This window comes from Poecilia mexicana, unplaced genomic scaffold, assembly GCF_051168715.1.
Source record: "Poecilia mexicana isolate PSO_F unplaced genomic scaffold, ASM5116871v1 scaffold_4, whole genome shotgun sequence".
Lineage (NCBI taxonomy): Eukaryota > Metazoa > Chordata > Actinopteri > Cyprinodontiformes > Poeciliidae > Poecilia > Poecilia mexicana.
In genome coordinates, this window is record NW_028263373.1 from 30,677,492 (window position 1) to 30,699,447 (window position 21,956).

General features: G+C 37.6%; 1 protein-coding gene across 1 annotated transcript in view; it reads right to left on the reverse strand.

Moving 5' to 3' along the window:
- Window positions 1–21,956, reverse strand: part of ptprfa (protein tyrosine phosphatase receptor type Fa) — a 151,841-nt gene that overhangs the window by 115,425 nt on the left and 14,460 nt on the right. Inside the window, exons 5-8 of the mRNA XM_088005297.1 lie at window positions 20,508–20,696; window positions 15,689–15,706; window positions 4,720–4,830; window positions 887–898 (exon numbers count right to left, since the gene is read on the reverse strand). Coding sequence (XP_087861423.1) covers window positions 887–898; window positions 4,720–4,830; window positions 15,689–15,706; window positions 20,508–20,696 — 330 coding nt within the window. The remainder of the gene's footprint in view (window positions 1–886; window positions 899–4,719; window positions 4,831–15,688; window positions 15,707–20,507; window positions 20,697–21,956) is intronic.

Consider the following 21,956-nt stretch of genomic DNA (forward strand, 5'->3'; position numbering starts at 1 on the left):
ACAATAAAATCTGTGCAACAACAATGGAGATATGTTATTTAAATTAGTAAAACTATGCAAATAAATGTGCAGGATGTATCTGAACACTTATTGAGTTTGCTGGAAGCAGTGATGGTTATAGAGTCTAACAGCTGCTGGGAGCTTTAGCACAGCACAGCACACATTAGCTCTGGTTCAAAGCTGAGCTATACAGGAGACAAAGGAGAATTGTAGAATTAATAGAAATACCTCCCATTTCATGTATGACTTAGTTGTATCACTGAAGAGCACATTTTGCTGCCGGCAGCTGTTACAACCATCACTGCTCTCAGCAAATATACATATTCCTGTTATTCCTGAGATTAATATACATGGTCTCATTTTTCAGTATAATTAACAAAAAGAAACTTGTCATTTTGCACTTTAACTTTTGCATTGCCTCTTGCCTATGTAACATGGGTATTCTTTTTAAGTCAGTCCTTCAATTAATTATTTAATCATTCAATCAGCTGCTGGGAGCTTCGTTTTCGCAAAGCACTGTTATACAAAAGGAGCAACACAAGGTGGTTGACACATTAATAATTAATGCGTCAACACTTGATATGAAGCATTCAGTTGAGAATAGGTTTACATGGAAATAGTTTTTAAAGAGGCTCATTTCACAAACATTGCATAGAAAAGCTACAAAAATAATTATTTTTCACATAACATTACAAGGTAGCAAGGAGCAACAACGGGTCCTAGGACCAGGTCAAAGAAAGTGGGCATTAGGTTAGTTATAGAGTAGATTAAAGTCCTGTGTAAGTGGCTGTGACGGGCCTGGGGCGCCTAGCAAGATGCTGGCACAGCACGGCTCCGGTCTGCCAGGGATTGAATTTAGGAGGGCAAGGAGTGAAAAATAACCAACCTTCTCGCTGATCTGAGCAGTTTGGAAAGTAGTTTAGAAGAAGGAGTACAGTGATGATGGGGTTTGTGCAAAATTGGAATAGAAAAGAGAAAAGGGGAAGACAAGGAAAAACACAGTAAAGAGGCAAAAATATGCTTTTTCAAAGTATAATGAAAAAGTTTGCGAAAGCAGAACAAGCAGAATTTGCACATAAGATTTTCTTTCTGAAAATGCAATGATAAGCCACATTTATTAAATGTTATTAAATTACACACCACCAGGATGAAACTTGATATGAAGCATTCAGTTGAGAAGTTGCAAGATAGAAAGTTCTGAGTTTGTTCTGTCATCCAGGGTTTCCCCCCAGTGTATTATAGGCCTGGCACCCCGCCATGCTTTACTAGCCCCGCCGCCAGGTTAAGCCTTTCTTGTTTATGTTTTTAGGAAGAAAAAAAAATAGCCAATTTTTTATTTTTAAACCGGATTGCAAGCGTCTCTGTTGCTCTGAGCGTTTCACTTGCAGAATAAATTTATTCCTAAAAGATATGTTTATTGAAGATAGGTTTATGGTTTTAAAGCCGAACCAATCATATAGCTGGCGCCTCTGCGCTGCAGTACCTGGATTAAGTTTACCTCTTTGCAGATCGCATGCGCCTCCTTTCACTCAAATTGGACACAGGCTGACCTGTATGGATATTTACATCAACCCCTGTGAGGAATTATGATTCTCCAGAGTTTTTGATCAAGGTGGGAGTTTAAACCCCACCGCTTAGCTCTGGTTGCGCATCTCAACGTGAACCGCAGGAATAATTTGTAGTCACTTTCAGAGGTGCGTTGAGCGAGTGGTGAGAATGATCTATATTTGTCAACAAAGAATTTTATGCGGCTTTTACATCTCAACATGCTGCCCAGCGCCCGGCTCTGTCTGCACTGATAAAGTTTATGTCTGTGTTCCTGGTTGGCTGGAAGGTTAGTGGTTAACAAACCAGCGCTAACCTCATCATGCAGGTTCAACCCGGTGAGGAGCTTTCGCGCTTGCCTCGCATTCACGCATCACGCTGGTTTTATATTAATTTATTATTATTATTATTATTATTATTATTTTTCCGGTTACACGATGCATCAAACCATATCAAATGCTTTGTCCACTTAGTCAGCCAGAGTTGATGTGCGTGGCCGCGTGGAGGTTTGAGAAAGTCGTACCATAAACTCGAGCAACAGTTTCTGTGACTCTTATTAAAAACTCAACAGACACGAAACGGAAGAGCTACTCAAGCCACATTAGCAGCATTGAATTAAATCTCCCGTTTGTTGCGCATCTCTGCGTAGTGCAGGAGATTACCTCATCATGCAGGGCCGGTCCAAGGCTGTATGAGGCCTTGAGCAGAATCTGACTTAGGGGCCCCTTTTGTTGCTAAAAATATCAGCACCTCTAACAGCTTCTATGTTAGATTTAATCTGGGAGAGGTTGACCTAAAACCAACCTAAAAATCAATAAGTTATAATATATATATTTATATGTAAGATTTTACATATTAAACAATTTACATGTTAAACAATTTAAAAATGTTAATGTATGTATGCTGAAACCATTAAATCAGATTTAGCAGCATTGATAATCTCAATAAACAAATGTTACATTTATGTATCTGTGGTCTTTGTTAAAATATTAGCATTTATTGGCCCCTGAAGCCCTGGGGGGGCTTAAGGAACCACTGACTTAATTTGGATTAAACAGAAGTGCAAATAATTGGTATTAATTTTAATTGTAATTTTTGATTTGTTGTTTTTGAGATTAGTTGTGGGTTTCAAAACATCACTTGTGATGTTTAGTTTTAACTTTTCCTGGTCGGTGGACCGCCTCGGTGCCCCGACCACTGGACTTAGCAAGTTTTCTGCAATCCTTTGTTTTGAAATAGACTGCTGTAGAACTGTTTTTGTATCTGTCATATTAGAACATGGCTGAAAATAAAAAAATATAAAAAGGGTATGGGGAATAAAGGACAATAGTGGGACCCACAGACAGTTCAAGCCTCAATTTCTTTCTTTTTCTTTGTCCTAGAAAGAAATCTGTCTTCAGTCCATCACTTTGTTCCATCACTCAACCTCCCAGTATTTAAGCACTTCATTGTCTATCACTACTCGCTGGTTCATCTTATCACTGCCCCCATCTCTCTCCTCATATCTGCCTTGTTCCTAGTGATCTCCTCATGTCCACAGTTTAGCTTTGTTCTTAGATTTTCTTGTACCCTGGATTTTTGCATTTTGTAAGTTGGCTTCTTTCTTTTTTAAACGTAATCTACAGAACTTTGTCTTTTGCCTGCTGCATTTAGGTCTGGATTTCTTCACATCATGACATCAGGTATACAAACACATGAGTATACATAGAAATTAGTTGTACTTAGTTTGGATTGTGGTTTCCAATCATAATTTCATAGTTACTAATTTGGTTTAATAATTAAGCTCAATCATACATCAAGACTTAGACTTATTTTATTGCCATTGCACAAAGACACGAAAGTGAAATTGGCAATGAAATATCATCGCTTGGCCACACACAAAAAAACACAAGTGTGCCTATAATTACATAATATACAAATGATGTATTGCTGAATATATATAACTTAGTTATATATATTCTAATATAACTAAGTTATATTAGAAATGGCTTAATTAAGAGGTAATTAAGCCATTTCATTTCAGTGTTTTGTACCTGTGGCACATCTACAAACTGTGGCACATCTACAAACTGCAGGACAGTGGCCCTTGAGGACTGGAGTTTGACACCACGGGCTAAGGTGTCATGATTCTTGGGTTTTTGGGTTTTAGTTTGTGTTTTTTGTTATGATACATAGTTTTTCCGTTATTAGTTTTTTTCTGAAAGGTCTGTTTTCATAAATTATTCTGCCATTCCCCTTCCTGAATAGTTTCTTTTGGTGTTAGACTATGAAAAAACTTAAACTTGAATAAACTGTCAGTTTTTTTTTTTTACTTCTTGCTCATCAGGTTTTGTCACAGGTAAAGTAAGGTAATTTTATTTATATAGCACATTATATAGCACAACAAGGTAATTCAAAGTGCTTTACATGAATTCAAAGGAATACAAACAAACTAAGTCATGACACTCACCTGTTTCATCTGATATTTAAATTCCTGGCTTTTCTTTGTTTATTCCTGAATTCTGCGTTCTGATTTGCTCAGTTTCTTGCTTATGCTAACCCTATGTCTGTACATTTTTAAGAACTTCAGCTGATTCCAATTGTCTGCACTTTGGTCCCCCAACACCTCAGCTATTTATGTAGGCAGCCAGTGTGGCATAGTTACTTTGAAAAAGTAACTTAGATTACTGATCACTTGAAACTAACTAAGTTGGATTAAACATTACTTTTTCAGCGGCTGCTGACAACAACCCTCTGCCACCTCTTTTGTATAAAAATTACATTGAGCTTTGCCAATACTTAATTGCTAGTTACTTTATAATGCTAACATCAACAATGGATCTTTTACTTTTATGTTTACTTTTTTGTTATGTTTCATGTCCATGTTAACATCATGAGGCATGGTGTTAATAAAAGTGGCTCCATGACATGTTAAAATTGTTTCATGGATTTTAGTTAATGTGTTCTTTGCAGTTTCTGTACAATACATCTATTGATCTATTGATCAGTAGACACAGAGGTATATAAAAATATAATTTATGTTTCTGTCCCATATTTGTATGACATTAAGTGGAGTACCCGAACTTGTTGCCACTGAACACCGAGTTGAGAAACCAGAGCAGATACTACTTCTGCTCTACCAGAACTAATAATGTGAATTGCAGTGAGAATGGGTAATTCAGCCTGAAATCTTACCTCGAACATAAAGGTTAGCAGGACTAGAAAAGCGAGTGCCAGCGCTGTTCACAGCTACACATTCATACTTGCCCTGGTCAGACTCGTCACTGTTTTCAATCTGAAGTGCTCCTGAGAAGAGAGGTAAATATATTATAATTCAGATCTACATTACACATGCACATAAATACAAAGACTTTAAAGTTTGAAATGTCACTGACAAAACTTTGAAACTATGCATAAATTGTTATCATACATTTTAGAGCAGCACTGATATTAATATCTGTATCCTCCTGATATTGACAAAAATTACAGATCGGGTTTAGGTGACAACGGGCCCTGATCCATAAGAGCTGATCTATTCAATCTAATTACGCTCTGCTGAAGTGTGGTGCACACCACCACAGCAATGTAAAGCATTGCTGTGGTGTATACAGTATACCCGATATTTGCGCACTTATGTTATCCGTAACAAGAATCTGAAATGAATGTAAATGTCAAATTTTACTTTATTTTGAAAAACTAACACCCCGCATAACACCGGCTCCTGCCCTTTCAGCCTGTTTCAAGGGTTGCAAGGGAAAACCGGGATCTATTAGCTATTCACATGGTTTTACTTTGGTTTTGGACAATATGTTTCATGTTGTAAGTAAGCACATGGCTCATTAACATCTCCATTAGAACAAAAGATGCTTTGGAGATGATAACATTCACCATAAAAGACACCAGACAAGAAAACACCAGGACTACTTACTAATTTATATGATAGGAGGAATTCAAATCTAAAGGACTACGTTTCTCAAGGTGAGTTGTATAGCTTCCATTGTTTTTAGAACACTATTATTAGCATTGAACAGGAGCTGGTGGGGAGCAGCATCTGTAACACCAAAAATAAAATAATTATTTACGTCGAGTCTTCTTCGGGCTCAAGGAAAACATTGTCTAATATGTTACATATTTTTTCCACTTATTTGAGGAAATCCCAAGTCGCTCCCAGCCAGCTTAGAAACCCTCCATTATATACTTAGGTATGGTTAAATTCCACAAGGGCTCAGGGTTCACAGATGATTCTGTAACAAAAGCTAACAAGACAACAGCTCACAGCCTTAAAGCGTTCCAGGATTAGTTGAACATGTTGACCTAAATATGTTGTAATTTAACTAAAAAAAATGCTTTTTGTGATACACCAAAACTTCATAATAACTTCAAAAATGTAAATCTTTTGTTATATTTTTCACTGATAAAGGTCGCCATTTCTAAACCTGCTGGGTTGATGGGTTTAGTGCATTCTGTACTGGAATCTATAGAGTAAACACAGGAAGGCTAACTTTACCTGAGTTGTTGTTTATCATATTATGTTTTACTGATGTAATTTTAGATAATGCCACAATCCTGGCAGTAATAAAACAATTAAATCTGGAGAGACTCAGACAGAGAGAAACAACGATTAAAATTGTTTATTGATATGAATGAATGTTCTTTGGCGCTCGGATCCCAGCAGAAGACAATAAGCTTGGATGAGCATTTCCAATGCAGATTAGGGATATCTTCCCCCTGGGCCCACTCACTGGTGGTGGAGGTCCTAGAAGGTTGGAGGCATGGAGAGCCAAGACGGTGGAGGTGGAGATGGGGTGGAGGTCGGTTGAGCATGGCTGGAGAGCGGGTGCCGCCACGGCTAAAGGTCCTTATAAATGGGAGCACGATCGGTGATTGGCGAAGACAGGGCATGGTCCAATGCTGATAGGTTGACAGCAGATGAGGCGGTGACTGGATGATCCAGGTGAGGCTGGAGAGTCTTCCAGTTTAAATTTACACCTAGACTTCATTTCAATCTGGAGAGACTCAGACGGAGAGAAACAACAATAAAAAAATAAAAGGGTTTATTGACATGAATGAATTAAAGTTCTTTGGAGCTCGGACTCCAGCACTTCCGGGGTCCGAAATGATGTGAGCATGGAATGACCATTTCCAATGCAGATTAGGGATCTCTTCCCCAAAAAGTGAGAGCTGAGACCGATGCCGAGAGGTGGTGAAAGGGGCTAAGAGAAGGGACTAAGCTAAAACAGTACCTATGAACAGGACCTATGAACAGGAATCTGAAGTGTTTTGGGTAGTTAGGGACCTAATGTGGTGTTACAGAAAGGATGGTGGTGACTGAAAACAGAGAGACCCGCTGACCGGATGATTTAGATGACCTAAAATGATGCGATGCTGGTTGATGAAGGCCAGCTTTTGGGGACGCCACGATGCTGCAAAATGATGCAAAGTGACATGAAGCTGGTAGATTAAGACCAGCTTTTGGGAATGCTGCAATGACGTGGAACAATGTGATGCTGGTAGATAACAGACAGGTACTAGAGACCCTGCGATGACGTGAACAATGCGATGCTAGAATTGAAAGGCTAGCCTTTGGGGCTGCTGAGATATTCCGGTGGACGACAGCTGGTTGATTAAGGAAGGACCTAATAGGGTAGACTGTTAGAGGATGCGGAGCATGAGATGAGATGAGACTGATCTGAGGGAAGATCCCGTAGATAGAGAAAGGAGGAGCAAACAAAAGGAGATGCAGTTTCTAGATGAAGACATATGCTTAAAATGAAGTAGACCAACCACCACCAGTCAATTGCACAGTGTTTATCTAGGCACTGAGGGAAGCTGCGAACATGGAGAATGCTGAAGGTGAATAACAAAGCTGTTGGAGTGATGCCGAGGGAATTCCCTGAGGACTGTGTTTGAACGTGCTCTAAAAAGCTGAATGATGTCATACATAGATTCTAGTGTCAAGGTTGCAAGAATGTGGGGGCTTGGAACGATGGACGAGCATAAAAAATAAAAGCTAAGACTCAAAAATGAAGATGAAAAACTGGGAAAATATAGGAAATAAAATTACAGTGCAAGATGTGTTAGAGATTTGAAATGGGCGATTTTGTGTAATAGCTGGACTGAACTGAACAAAGGCTCAGAGAGGGCAGCGGAAGATCTGAAATCAGAGAGACAGCTTATCAGCAAGCGTGTTAAAATGACCAGGGCTATAATGAGCAAAGATAATAAAATTGATTGATGCCAATTGATGACATGAGACAGATTGGTGGAGGTTTGGTTTTATGGTTCAAACACGATGGCTTGTTGCGGAGAGCGACGATGATGATTGGTTGCAGAAATGACCCCTCAGGAAACAGGTTATGGCAGTGGAACAGATTTTGTAAAATGCTGAGGGCTCGAGCTGTTGAAATGAAGGTTAGGTTTCAAGCTACGTTGGAGATTCCCCCCAAAAAGGACAGGCTAAATTAGAATGGGATAATTAGAGAGGAGATGCCATCTTAGACTCCCAGCCATTAGGTGGTGCAGGGGCGCAACTACATATTATTCAGGTGGATGCGAAAACATAAATCAGTCCCCCCCAAAGAAGGGTACGTAAGGGTGAAGGAGCGTATAAAACATACGGTCGCTCTATCCGTATGAGCGTCCGTATATTTAAACCCCCTGCCCCCGAGATGAAGACACGTGAAAGGTAAAACTCGCTACATTTACATGTGCGCGAGGTGAAGGAGCGTAAGGGCGTGGTGAAGTGTATGCGAAGGCATCATCGGGGCACCGCCCCCCTTCAGACGGGGTTTTGACGCCCCCTTTGGGTATGTTGCATGTGCTGCATACCCACTTTTTGCGCTACTGAGGTGGTGCTGGCTCCATCCCCATATAAGGTTGAGTATATGGGGCAGTAGTAAAACTCGATGAGTTAGATTATTTTAATTTTGGCATTTGAGGATTTTAAATTTTTTTTTGTATTATTATGTAAAGCTTTTGAACTTGTTAAAACATGATGTGTGAATGAACTTGACTTGGACCCAGGCAATGATGTTGGAGATTCAGTTCCTCCAGATGGGGCCGTGTGCAGGACAGTTTGCGAGTGCTTGTGGGTTTGTTGGTGACAAACCCACAAGAATGATGGTAGGTGCCTAATGACAATTGGCCCAGAAGCGAGACTGGAATGAACGCATTTGAGCGTGGAACCTGGTAAGCTAGAGGCTGTATCAACCTAGCAGTGATAGGATGGCCTGGGAAATAATAGTATGCAGATTTTGGACAATCTTAGATGAGAGATGAAACTTAGAAGTGCCAGATGAGAAATGAGCTTGAAAAACATCAGAATACGGGACAGTTTGCTTGTTAGTGGAGAAGCAAATAAAGCTTCTGAGACCAAGAATATAACCAGAAGCTCAAACAACTTAGACAAACCTTAAAACTTAAGCTAAGAAAAGGGAACACTTTGTTAAAGACCTGATGAAATAGAAACTGCCAGGGATCATAATGTGGTAAGGTCTTCTGGTTTGCTCTGTACTGCACATCTGGGATGAAACATGAAGCAACAATCAGCCACTATGCATTATGAATCTGGGGAAATTCCTATAAGTCAAACACCGAAACACATATTCTTTTAAATTGAGGCTCTATTTAAGGTTGCCTTTGATTAGTAGTGAATAGGACACTGAACAAAATTTGATGTGAAACAATGATTGGATAATGGCCCTTGACAAACGAGAATTTATGGCTTTTTTAACAATTGGTGAAAGCACTTGAACTGAGATGTGCCATGGAGAGATTATTAACCAACTTCTGTCAGCAGCCTCTCTACTACGCATCTCGCCTTCACAACTGAAGCAAGGGAGGGATGCTACTATTTATTAATTAATTTATTCATTCATTCAGTTAAAAGCCCTGAAGAGTTTGAAGCGCAGACGGAGTAGTGCTTGCGAATAGGGCCTACATATTTGGGGAGGGGTTAGGTTAATTAAAAGTTCCTGCATTTCCTAGCGTTGCGAAAAATGAATGAGACATGTGAGACATTAATTTCTTACCCTAACAGCCCAAGATGCTGAACACGGAGCTCAAAGTCGCCCACTGCGGTCCCATGTCAATCGCACAGCACTTGTTCAGAAACGGACGAGTCCCCAATTGTTAAGAGAGGAAAAATTCTTGAACTTTAAAAACCTTTTGACTCGTTAAATCCTCTCTTATGCCCAGGTTCAGAAAAATGCTGTGCGCAAAGACTGAGATCACGCAGAGATAACAGCGTCACAATAATCAGCATTTATTCAAGACAGATGCAAACTATCACCAGACAAACACATCACATAACATCAGAAACCTCAGAGCACAAACAACACATGAATTTACCTGAGAGAGAAAAAGACAAAAGATAGAAAAGACAAACAAAAAGCAAAGACGTCTTTGGAGAAGTTGCAAGAGCAAAATCTGATTTGTTACTTCTGTGTAGAAAGTTTTATCTTCTTTTCTTTAATTTATTCAAATAAGGCGTATCTTTGCTCATCCAACCAGGAGCTATCTCTGACCCTCTATCTGAAGCCAGAAACCCCTGCCGTGTTTACGGCCTTTCACAGATGAGTGTGAAAAGCTACAACTTTTACTGTACTGTTTTCCCACACAGACAAAAGGCAGTTCAAACGATCCTAGCAAACCATCTGCTGTAACTACAGGTAACATAATAGGTAACGTATTCTGGTCAATAGGCCAGAATACGTTACTTATTTTAAAACCACAATTAGGCCATTTGAATCAAGACATGTTAGGTTTTAAAACTAGCTTATCTTAAATTTATTTTCTTAACAAGCCGCATTGATTACTGCGGTCTGACTAATAAATCAATCAAACAGCTGCAGCTGATCCAGAACGCTGCTGCTGGTGTTCTCACTAAAACCAGGAAGATAGAGACATAACACCAGTTTTAAAGTCCCTACATTGGCTCCCTGTAGCTCAGAGAATAGACTTTAAAATACTGTTGTTAGTTTATAAATCACTGAACGGCTTAGCACCACAATACATTAAAGATCTGCTGTTGTATCAACCTTCCAGACCCCTCAGGTTTTCTGGTTCTGGTTCTGCTCTGCATCCCCAGAACCAAACGAGGAGAAGCAGCATTCAGCTTCTATGCACCACGGATTTGGAACAAACTTCCAGAAAACTGTAAAACAGCTGAAACACTGAGAGCCTTTAAATCTCAACTAAAACCCCAGTTAGAGTTGGGTTTAGAGTTGTATTTGAAACATAATCAATTACAAATTTAATGATGGCACTTGACTTCATGTAATGTTTCAATTGTCGATTCTATGTTGCATGACTTTGTGTTTTTGTTTGTTATGATGTAAAGCACCTTGAAAAATAAAATTTGATTTGATTTGATTTAGTAGATTATTATATTTTGATTATTTGCTTAGGATGTTGGGTTTGGAAAATACCTTTTTTGCCAAAATAATATAAATAAATGGCCATTTAAAGAACAAATCAGATTAACAGTAAGTACACACTCATAGGGTTCCAAAATTGTTAAAAATATAATTAACAACAAACCATCATGATGAAAACACAGATTATTTGTTTGTAACTATGGTAGAAACATGTGAAAGATGACTCCGGGAAGAGCCAGCCTGCCTTTAGACTTGCTTTCTCAACACGAGCCAGCATGTTGTCAGCATGCTACATTTATCACATTGTGATAAAATAAATTATGCTACCAAATTGGCATTAATAAACAAGACCCATATGGGCTTTTCCAAAAACTGTACATTTTCAAGGAAAACAGAATTTCATACTTAGCATGGAAAAGACAGATGTAGTACGATCATTTCTACCTACCGTGGTTACAGTTAGCATTCATTTTGAGTGCAAAGAATTTCATGTTCAATTTTTCCGGCGAGGTGAAATAAAAATACAAACTAGCTTTCAAAGAGTGTTTCGGTGTCTGGACACCCTTACCTCCCATGAAATTCACATCTGAAAGTCACTTGTGAAAACCATGTACTACATAAAAAATTAACATACAACTTCAGTCATCTAGGCAGGTGGTAAATTAAGCCATCAGACTTTAAAAGTGCCCCAGGTTCAACAGGAGGCAGTGTACTGTACAGAGACGCTGTACTAAAAATAAAACCTGTGACATCTGCATCAGATGCCGCAAAGCGTCTGTTGCAGATATCAGACGAATCTGTGGGAGGGAGGAGACACCTCTCACAGCCAAATCATATGTGTTGGCTGCCAGTGGTAAATAATTAGTATTAAAATAGTTTAGGCAGAATCATATATTAGGCAACATGCACATTAGAGCGGGAGATGATATTGCTTGATGCTTACTGATAATTCCTCTATGTTGTACCAGATCGTAATATAGCAATATTACACAGTTATAAGAAAAACTGAACTCAAGACCTGGAAACATGAGGAATAGGAAGGCTCACTATTGATCTAGCTTTTTCCTCTAAAACTGCAGATAAATCACTCAAATCTGAAATCATTCATAACTTCTTCCACATCTGTTGTTTACGTTTTGGGTTACCTTCACAATTCCTAAAGAAGAACACTTCACTGCTTTGGAATGCCAAGGAACTTGTAGTAGTCTCTGAGAAATATTTCTTATTAAAAGCTTTCCCAAACTTTTTCAAGCTGAGGACCATTTAACCCAAATGGTTTAGCAATTGGTTTAAGTTCTTGGACTACCTAACTTGAAATTACCCCCACAATAACACAACATTTTAATATATATGAACTGAAATTAAAAAATTAGTCTTTTAACTCACTTATTGTTGTCTTCTTTGTTCAGCCTAATGAGAAGGGTGGTGCTGTTTTATAAATGTGCCACGACAAAACAACTCAAGGCGCTTGAGTAGATTATAGGCTTTCCACATGGAAATCAAAAAATAAGTTCTTTTCTACTACTGTATGCATTAATAACATACCATTTAGGACTATTTGTAATTTATAGGCATAATAAAATGAAAATATACATGAGTTGCTTTGAAAAAAAATAAAATAAAAATGTCTTTCAGCATGAAGAAAGCAAATAATTATTTTATTTCAGGTTTTAAAATGAAAACCTGAAATAAAAGTGGTGTACACACCTGCTGCCCCAGGCCAGGCATACTTAAATCTGTGGTATGTTAAAAAAAAATTTCAACAAGTCACCTTGAAAAACTGAACAATATTTCTGTAGACACGGTCATATAAGAAGTCTTGGCAATGTTTTCTTTCCACTGGCATCTTTAGCTTGGGATTTAAGACAGTTTGCTTAGCCCTTGTATGTTGAAATGAGGTCCAGCCGACCCCACACACGTAAAACCTGTATCATTTTCCATAGACCTCTACATTTGCCTCAGTCCTCCCATGCACAAGGGTTAAGACGCAGTCTTAAGCCATTTTCCATTATCATTTTTAAACATAGTCAGTTGGTAAGCTAATAGTAAAGGTTAGCTCGAGTCATGGCAAGTAAACGGTTGTTGACTACCAGTGGTCAGGGGACCACAGTTTGAGAAATTTTATTTCACCCAGATGTATGGAGAGTGACAACACAGTAGTTTATCATTTTTAAATTATATCTTGGTTTTATGGTGTCACAGACTCTTTAAACTTTAGAACCAATTATCAAGAAATAAAACAAATAGAAAGTTTGGTATCTTCTTAAGCTTTGAAAACTACCAAACAGACATGGGATCAGTTTTTACTTGTGTGATTATTTCATAAAGCAGATATGACATGACACATTTGGGTTTGTGATTTTTTTTATTATTTTGAATTATCATGCTGAGTCTACATTTGTTGCAGTAAATGTTTATAAATGAGTTTGACTTGATTTTTATTTGAAGTTAACGGATATGACACGAGATTAACAAGATTAAGGTTAATAAACATTTTTGCAATACAGTAAAACTGTCTGGGAGTTTGAACTGAAAGTGCAACAAACCAAGACAAATCTAAAATTGACAAAAATAAAATCATAATAAAAATAAAAGCCTTTTTTAAACCATCTGTAAACTGAGCTGATTGTACACTGAACTAGGATGTCAATTCAGTTTAGACGATACAATTACATTCACCAGTTTCTCTACATTACGCAGGAAGATAATTTTAGCATTTTGAGGTCTTAATTATGTGACTTAATTTATATATTTTTCTTGGACACATCTCCAGTAAATCTGATTCAGGAGTAATTGTGCCAAAAAAAATAAAAAAAATATAGTGATGATTCCACAGACAAGCATCTGTTGGTTTTGGCTTTTGGAACTTAATGCCTAGAAACAATTCAATTCAACTGATTCAATTGTCTAATCTGGATGGATGGATGGATGGAAACTTTATTCATCCCTTTGGGATTTACACCAATACATCAAATCCTTAAACATTTTTTTTTTAACATTTAGCCTGATTCTATAGTTCCTCTGTTTCTATTGTACTCCTGTTAGCCAGTGAGGAGTTGAAGAGTTTTATTGCACGAGGCACAAAGGAGTTTCTTAGTCTGTTGGTCCTGCATTTTGGGAGAAGCAGTCTCCCAATGAACCTGCTTTCCTGGCTGCTGATCACAATGTGCAGAGGGTGGCTGGTGTTGTCCATAATATCCTCGAATTTCTGTAGGGTTCTCCTCTCTGCCACTGCTGTCAGAGAGTCAAGCCTTGTATTCACAAAATCATCAAACTCAGCAAAAGTCTCTCAAGGACTCAGAACTGTGTGAAAGCCGAACATCAAAAAGATAGAAAATGATTTAAAAATATTGTTGAAGATAGTAGAGCAGGGATCAGTGACATTTTTTCAATGTACAGAATATACAATTTAAAATGAATAATAATATACCTTTTTATTGCTTCTATTAAGTGTCTTTAAAAAATGTAAGCAGAGATGATTATCTGAGCTTCTGAAATTCACTAATTCACCACAGCTGGAATGGAGATATGTTTTTTATGACCATAAACATAAAGTGCTGTTTCCCGTACTTTTTGTTCAACATTAAACAAAAAGTCAACCCCTCTGGGTTGACTTTTTTGTGGTGATTGGTGGTCCTACAGAATTCATTTTCACCATAAATTTCCTTCTGCCAAGGGAAAAAAACTTTTTCAGGAAGTAAGTTAAAGTAAATCTTGGCTTACTTGTATTCTAATTGTTCTAGAAAAGGTTCTCAGTTTAGTTAGCTAAACAAGTAATATGTCAAGTTGATTAACTTATTTAAAGAGGCAGTACTCTGTATATTTCAGGCACATAATGTAATTTTATATCACAATCAGTTGTTATAAAATGACAACTGAAAGCTTTTAAGTCACGTAAAATAAATTTACGTGACTTAAAAGAAATTTGACTTTGCAATTTAATGCATTGCAATTGGGCCTCGATCTCTTTTAAGAAGCTCTTGTCCTTTCTGACACTCCAGCTTCTGCAAGTCATCATAACATTCCTCTACCATTCTCAGTGAAATGCATTTTAACTGCATTTCACTGAGAAGTAGTGAAACGCTTGAGCTCAGCCATTTCTGCTAATTGTGAACTTATATAGTCTATGCAGTTGTCATGTTTTATTTATTTTTTGCTGTTGAGAGTTTATTTTTTTATTCACGTTTGTGAATTAAAGAAAGACTTGTTTTAATATCTACAGTGCCAAGTAGTGTATACTATGATAAACAAGTACTGAGATAAATAAACACTGAGTTCAATAATATCTTTGAAAATCTTATCCCAGTGAATGAAAAAATGAAGTAAAAATTTCTTTATAGTCTAAAAATTGGAAAAGTCAAACACAACATTGCCAGTGTAAGTAAATAAAAAAAGACAACTGGTTTTGTTTTTAACACTTTACATTTTTAGTCACTATATGTGATCACAACCTGAGATAATAAGTATAATAAATACACAGTATAATAACAGTTATATTTTACATGATTTATCAAATCACGGTGATTTGAAAATATGGTTAGCTGTTATTGTTAGGACTCTGTTAACATTTATGTTAAAGGTATTTATTTCCATACTTCCTCCCTTTATTTAATCTTCCTATAAATCTAGTGGAAAGGAGGTGTCTGGTGAAGGCAGAGCAAGTGTTAAAATGAGGACAGAACGAAGAATGAGGACAGAAATGAGATAATGAGGATTATCTGAATTGAAGAGGATAAAGGTAAAGGAAGGTGAGAGTAAACAGATTTTTCTTTACATGGTATTCTTACCTCTTATTGGTGTACCACCTGTGAGGTAATTTGAATGTAAATAAGATAAAGAATCAACATTAGCATTAAAAAAAAACAAAAAGCACAAGGAAGAGATAAATACAAGAGTGTCAGGTAAGCAAAGTCTGCAAGTCTAATTATTCAAAAAACATTAAAGAAGAAATGTAAGATTTACGTTGTTTTACAACTAATAATTTTTAAGAACGACTGTAAACATCAGCAGTGGATGCAGTGCAGTTTTAATAATATCTATAGATATAATGGTAATACTTTATTGATCTCCTAAAGGGTGGTAAATTTAGCTTGTCCCAGCACTGCACATAATAACAACAGTAATAAATAACAATGAGCATATAATGCACACATATTGCTCAGTATATGAAATATATAATCAAGACATACACTCCTGATCAAAATCTTAAGACCAGTCAAAAAATTGCAAGAATTTGCATTTTGCACTATTGGATCTTAAGAAGGTTTTAAGTAGAGCTTCACAATGTTAAAAGAAGAAATCAGCGTTAGAGACAAAACTTTTGAGTGGGAAATTAATTGAAAACTGCATTTACATTCAAACATGATTTTTTCAGCTGATCAAAAGTTTAAACCCATAGCTCAAAAAACCCGAAAACCCCCCAAAACAGAAATCAAAGTGTCAAAAAAAAGGACTCAGTTATGAGTAGCTCCACCATTCTTGTTGATGACTTCAAACAATCGTTGCTTGATGCCAGTGTTTCCAGGAGGCTAGTGGGAACGTTGCTCCAAGTGTTGAAGATGGCTTCATGAAGGGCATCCACTGTCTGGAACTGATGTCCATTTTTGTAAACTTCCCTTGCAAATGTTCTCAATTGGGTTTAGATCCAGGGAACATGCAGGATGGTCCAAAAGAGTGATGTTATTCTCTTGGAAGAACTCCTTTGTCAGGCAGGCATTGTAAACTGCAGCATTGTCCTGTTGAAAAATCCAATCATTACCACACAGACGAGGGCCCTCAGTCATGAGGGATGCCTGCTGCAACATCTCCACATAGCCAGCTGCTGTTTGACACCCCTGCACAACCTGAAGCTCCATTGTTCCATTGAAGGAAAACGTACCCCAAATCATGATGGTGCCCCCACCACTGTGCTGTGTAGAAAATATCTCAGGTGGGATCTCCTTGTCATGCTAGTAATGTTGGAAGCCGTCAGGACCATCAAGGTAAATTTTTTCTCATCAGAGAAGACAACTTTCTTCCACCTTTCAATGTCCCATGTTTGGTGCACCCTTGCAAAGTCCAAACGGGCAATTTTGTGGCGTTGAAGAAGACGTGGCCTTTGAAGACGTTTTTTTGTTTCTGAAGCCCTTCTCTCGCAGATGCTGTCTGTTGCTTATTGGGCTGCAGTCAGCACCAGTAATGGCCTTAATTTGGGTAGAGGATCGTCCCGTGTCTTGACGGACAGCCAATCGGATCCTTCGGCTCAGAGCTGGTGAATTTTTTGGGTCTACCACTTGACTTTTTTGTTCCATAACCCTCAGGATCATTTAAAAAATGAAAAATGACTGTCTTACTGCCTTCCAACCTCAGCAGCGATGGCACGTTGTGAGAGGCCTTGCTTATGCAGCTCAACAATCCTGCCATGTTCAAAGTCCGTGAGCTTTTTTGCTTTTGCCATCAGGAGGTCTTGACAGTGTAAAGACTTGACAGAAAATGACATGGAATCCAGATTTTTGCACAGCTTTTGGCTTTTAAAGACTTTGGTCTTAAACTTTTGATCAGCTGAAAAAATCAAGTTTGAGTGTAAATGTAGTTTTCAGAAAATTCCCTGCTCAAAAGTTCTTGTCTCTTGCACTGATTTTTTCCTTTAACATTGTGAAGCTCTACTTAGAACCTTCTTAAGATCCAATAGTGCAAAATGCAAATTCTTGCAATTTTTTGACTGGTCTTAAGATTTTGATCAGGAGTATATATAGATAATATGCATACTAATAATAAAATAATATGCTATGAACCTGCTTTCCTGGCTGCTGATGAAAGCCAGGAAAGCAGACTTTCATCAGCCTGCTTTCCATCATTGATTTTGCGTTTATGAAAGATTAGGATTCTTAAATTAATGATTCTCTCAACAGATTATTTTTTTGCCTTTGCTGGTGTGTTTTGTACACTTTGTGGTATTTACTTCCCTTTCTCCAAGTCACTGTTTCTGAATTTTTATTGTCTTTCTTCAATTGTCTCATTGTACTACGCTATTCTTAGTGAGCAAAACAAAAGTTTTTTTTAGATCATTATTTTTTGAGTATACATATTCTGGAGGTTAGGTTTTGTTCTTTTAAACTTTGCTCACCTTTAGTTTCTATTGTTGCCAACCTTCCATGACTGTTTTTTTTTTTTTTTTTTGTTCCGATCTGGATTTAAATTGTACTTTGGAGTTTGGATTTTAAAGCTTCCATTATTAAATTATTTATTCTTGTTTCCATGAAATCCCTACAGAATTAACTTTTTCTTGTGTATAAAATTAAGTTAGCTTTAGAAATTGCTAAATATTTTAAAAACTTTGTCTCAAACTGACCTACCTCACAGGACAGACAGTTTTCACTAATTTTTCATCTCAGTGACATTGCATGAAAGCTGCAGTATGTTCTATTCTGGTCAGTTTGAGAAGCAGCATGTGCTTTCGTCTTTCTTTTTTTTTTTGTCAAGGTTTTTATTGGCTCTAGTGGTGTTTATTTGGAATTGTTAGACAGAAAAGAAGGTAATGAAAAGGGGAAGACATGCAGCAAAGATCACCAGGCTGGGACTCAAACCTATGACGTTCACACCAAGGACTATGTGGATTGTGCTTTGCCTCTGCGCCACCACTGCCAAAATTCGGACGCATAGTGTAAATATACTGCTCAAAAAAATAAAGGGAACATTTCACTTTAATTTTGTGTGTGGCTCCAAATCCAGGCCTCCACTGGTTAATAAATTTGATTTCCATTGATGATTTTTGTGTGATTTTGTTGTCAGCACATTCAACTTTGTACAGAACAAAGAATTCAATGAGAATATTTCATTCATTCAGATCTAGGATGTGTTATTTGAGTGTTCCCTTTATTTTTTTGAGCAGTGTATGTTTTGAAAAATGTCTATTTTACATGTGTGTAGTTGAGTAAGGGATGTGTAACTTATATGCCCTTATATGAGGGTTGGTTTTTACATGTGTGTAAAATCTGGATAACCAACCTGCCTTCCTTTATTTGATCAGAACCAGAGATTATTAGATAGATAAATTATCTAATAACCTCTGAAAGACAAGCAGAGGGGGATCACTGGAAACTGTGTGGCCCCTGGGGATTTTATAAATGACACAGCAACAGTTTCCAGAGGGTGAAACTAGACAAGACTGACACCTTCCATTCCTCTTTGACAGCTAAAACTTCTCCATCTTACTTGTTGGAGCTACGGATCGATGTGCATCATTCATTGTTACCTTGGGCAACCCCTGCCTAGTGTAAAATGCCATTTTCAATAGACTGGAAACAACCGAGCGGCTTTTCCCCGAACGCAGAAGCTGACGTGCAAAGAGTCCCTTGTGGTCAATTAGACAAAATCAATACAGTTGTTTATGAATGTTGCTTTGATAGATGTTTGAATATCTTTTTTGATACTGGTTAAAAGTGTGTTACGATCGATTAAATGCGCTGATACGTCATTGTGCTGCTAAACACATAACGCTAAGTGGAATGGTGGACCGCTCCAAGATGGGCGAGAGCGGTCCATGAGGCGTCTGTCCTTATATTATGTCAATGGCTGAGCCGTACGTAACAGCGTCCGCCATGTTCTATGTGGCAGCAGAGCCATCGGAGCTCCTGTGCTGTGTGGACTTGTTTCAACTGTTTTACGAAATAAATTGGATTCATTAGGATTACCTTCCACAGGTAAGGATGAAAGATCAGAATTACTTGACTTTGCAGCCAGAAATTCGCTGCTAAACAACCCAGAAATATTTCCTATTGGCCCGAAATAACCGCTGATTGTTAGCTTAGCAGCTAACGTTTTCATACTGTTTTCTAATGAGAGAGCTGATGAAAAACCGTTGTTAGAGGAGAAGTTCATTAAAAACCAGAGGATTTAGTGAGGAAAGATGAGTCAGGATCAGAGCTGGAGCTGCTGTTCTTCAGTCTGTTTCCAGCTCAGCTTCTCCATGTCGGTATTTAGCTATAAAGATGCTACGAGTCAGAGCCCAACATGCTGAAAATGGCTTTTTCTGAATGTCAAGGAAACATATATGTATTTTCTATTACACTTTTAGATAATTTCTCTTTTATCCTTGGCTTTAGCCTGTGAACCTGAGAATTCAGAAGTCATTGAATTCTCCCAGTGAGACCAGCAGACTGAAGCCTGTGACCAGTGCTCCCAGTATAATAAATAAATGTTTTATTCTTTCACTATAACTATAATTATTTTTTTGCATTATGGTTTTTTAAATAAATCTATTGTTGCTAAAAAATTAAAAAACTCCATATTAAGTGGTTGAAGATTTATTTTCTTATTAAATAAATTTGTGTAACATATTTACCTCATGCCTGAGAAAGAAACCCCTTGATGAAATTGTGAGTTCTGCTTAAAGTCAAGCTGAATTTTACATGCTGATGCTCACATAATTCCGTAGACTGTAATTAAGTCTGGTGCTGTAATCGTTGTGTCTCCTCTATTTTACCATCAGCTGTGTTGAGAGAAAGGTCGGTCTTACCACAGAGCATTTTAAAATCACTAAGCACTCATCTAAGCTGCAGCTAAATCCCCTTTTTGATAAATTACAATATGAAAATGTGCATGAATAAGTTGAAAAGACTACTTCACCTGACCACAGCTGTTTTATCCTCCCATTACTGCTGCTGATGTCCACAGGCAGCATATCTTTAAACCAGAAAATCTCAGGGTCTGGGTTTCCACTGGCTGCACACAGCATCGTAGCTGTATTTGTTCGTTCCACAACCTTCAGCTGGGGTCCCATGTCTATGTTGGGGAAACCAGCAGGTATCTGGTCCTCTGTCAGAAAAACAAACACATGACACAGGTTCTATCACCTAAATCATCATTCTTTTAGCAGTATGGTAACAGTGCATACTAGTGCATTCCAAGCAGGGGCGGGGGGGACACCCACAATGGCATGTGTCATCCTACATTCATGGGGTGGGACGGCCGCTGGAGTGATATGACAATATTTTATGGCAGTGTTCGTTGTTAAAAAGGTTATCCATAGAGCATATAGAGGTAGCTTAGAACTTTTAATTCATTGTAAAAATAAAATTGTCAAACTTAAATAAATCCACCACATTTATTTAGTATAATTTCTTCAGTACCCCTGTGGAGCCCCCTCTAGAACCGCCCGTGGGCTGCAGGTCTGTTTCTGGTGTATTTTTGCTTTGCATGTTTTTTCTTCACCCTAGGGTTAGGGTTCAATTCAATTTTTGCTTTTGTTTTTTTCTTTTTTTCTGCAGTTCCACCTTAAAGTTTGATGCAGCTCTGCTTTCCTGAATGGACCATCTTCATCTCCACTGCAGCAAACAGGCAGCTCTTTTATAGATTACAGTCACTAAAAGGTTGCATTGTGCCCTTGTTTATATTTTTAATAGTGTAATTCTGTAAAGACAAAATATGTAAATCAGAGCTAAACCACCAGCTCTGATTTACATATCTTGCTAAATTGCGGGTTTGAATATTGCAATACTTTCCTATAACAAAATAGACCTGCAGAAAGAAATTACTAATAAAATATCTTACATATGCATAGTTGTATGCTCTGTATAGAGATTTACCTTAGCTTTGATTGTATATTTCACAATTTTGTAATTTATTATTGTTTATTAAACTCTGAAAGCTGTGTGGCTTTGTTAATATTCTGTCCTAGAAGGCGGTTAGATGTGCCCTTTTTTTTGAGCACCTGCCCCTTTAGTGGTCTCTGCACGGCCCTGCTAGTTAGCATCATTCCATTGAGTCTATAGGGATTTCTCTGTCTTTGCTCTTTTTACAATTAGACAACAAAAACAATATATTTATCACTGACAGAAATTCAAACAATCTTTGTTAATAAAAACAGTCTCCTGTCTGGACTGGAGCAAGTCCACACAGTTTTACCTTAACTTTCATTTAAATTATAGATATCTGTTGCCACATCCCTCCTAACCCGTCGTCTCCTAAGTGAAATTAAAGCGGCAGTATGTCATTTGTATAAAAAATATCTTTTTTTACATATTTGGTTACATATTTGCTAAAACTGTCATTATGTTGCGAAAGTATGGCATGAGA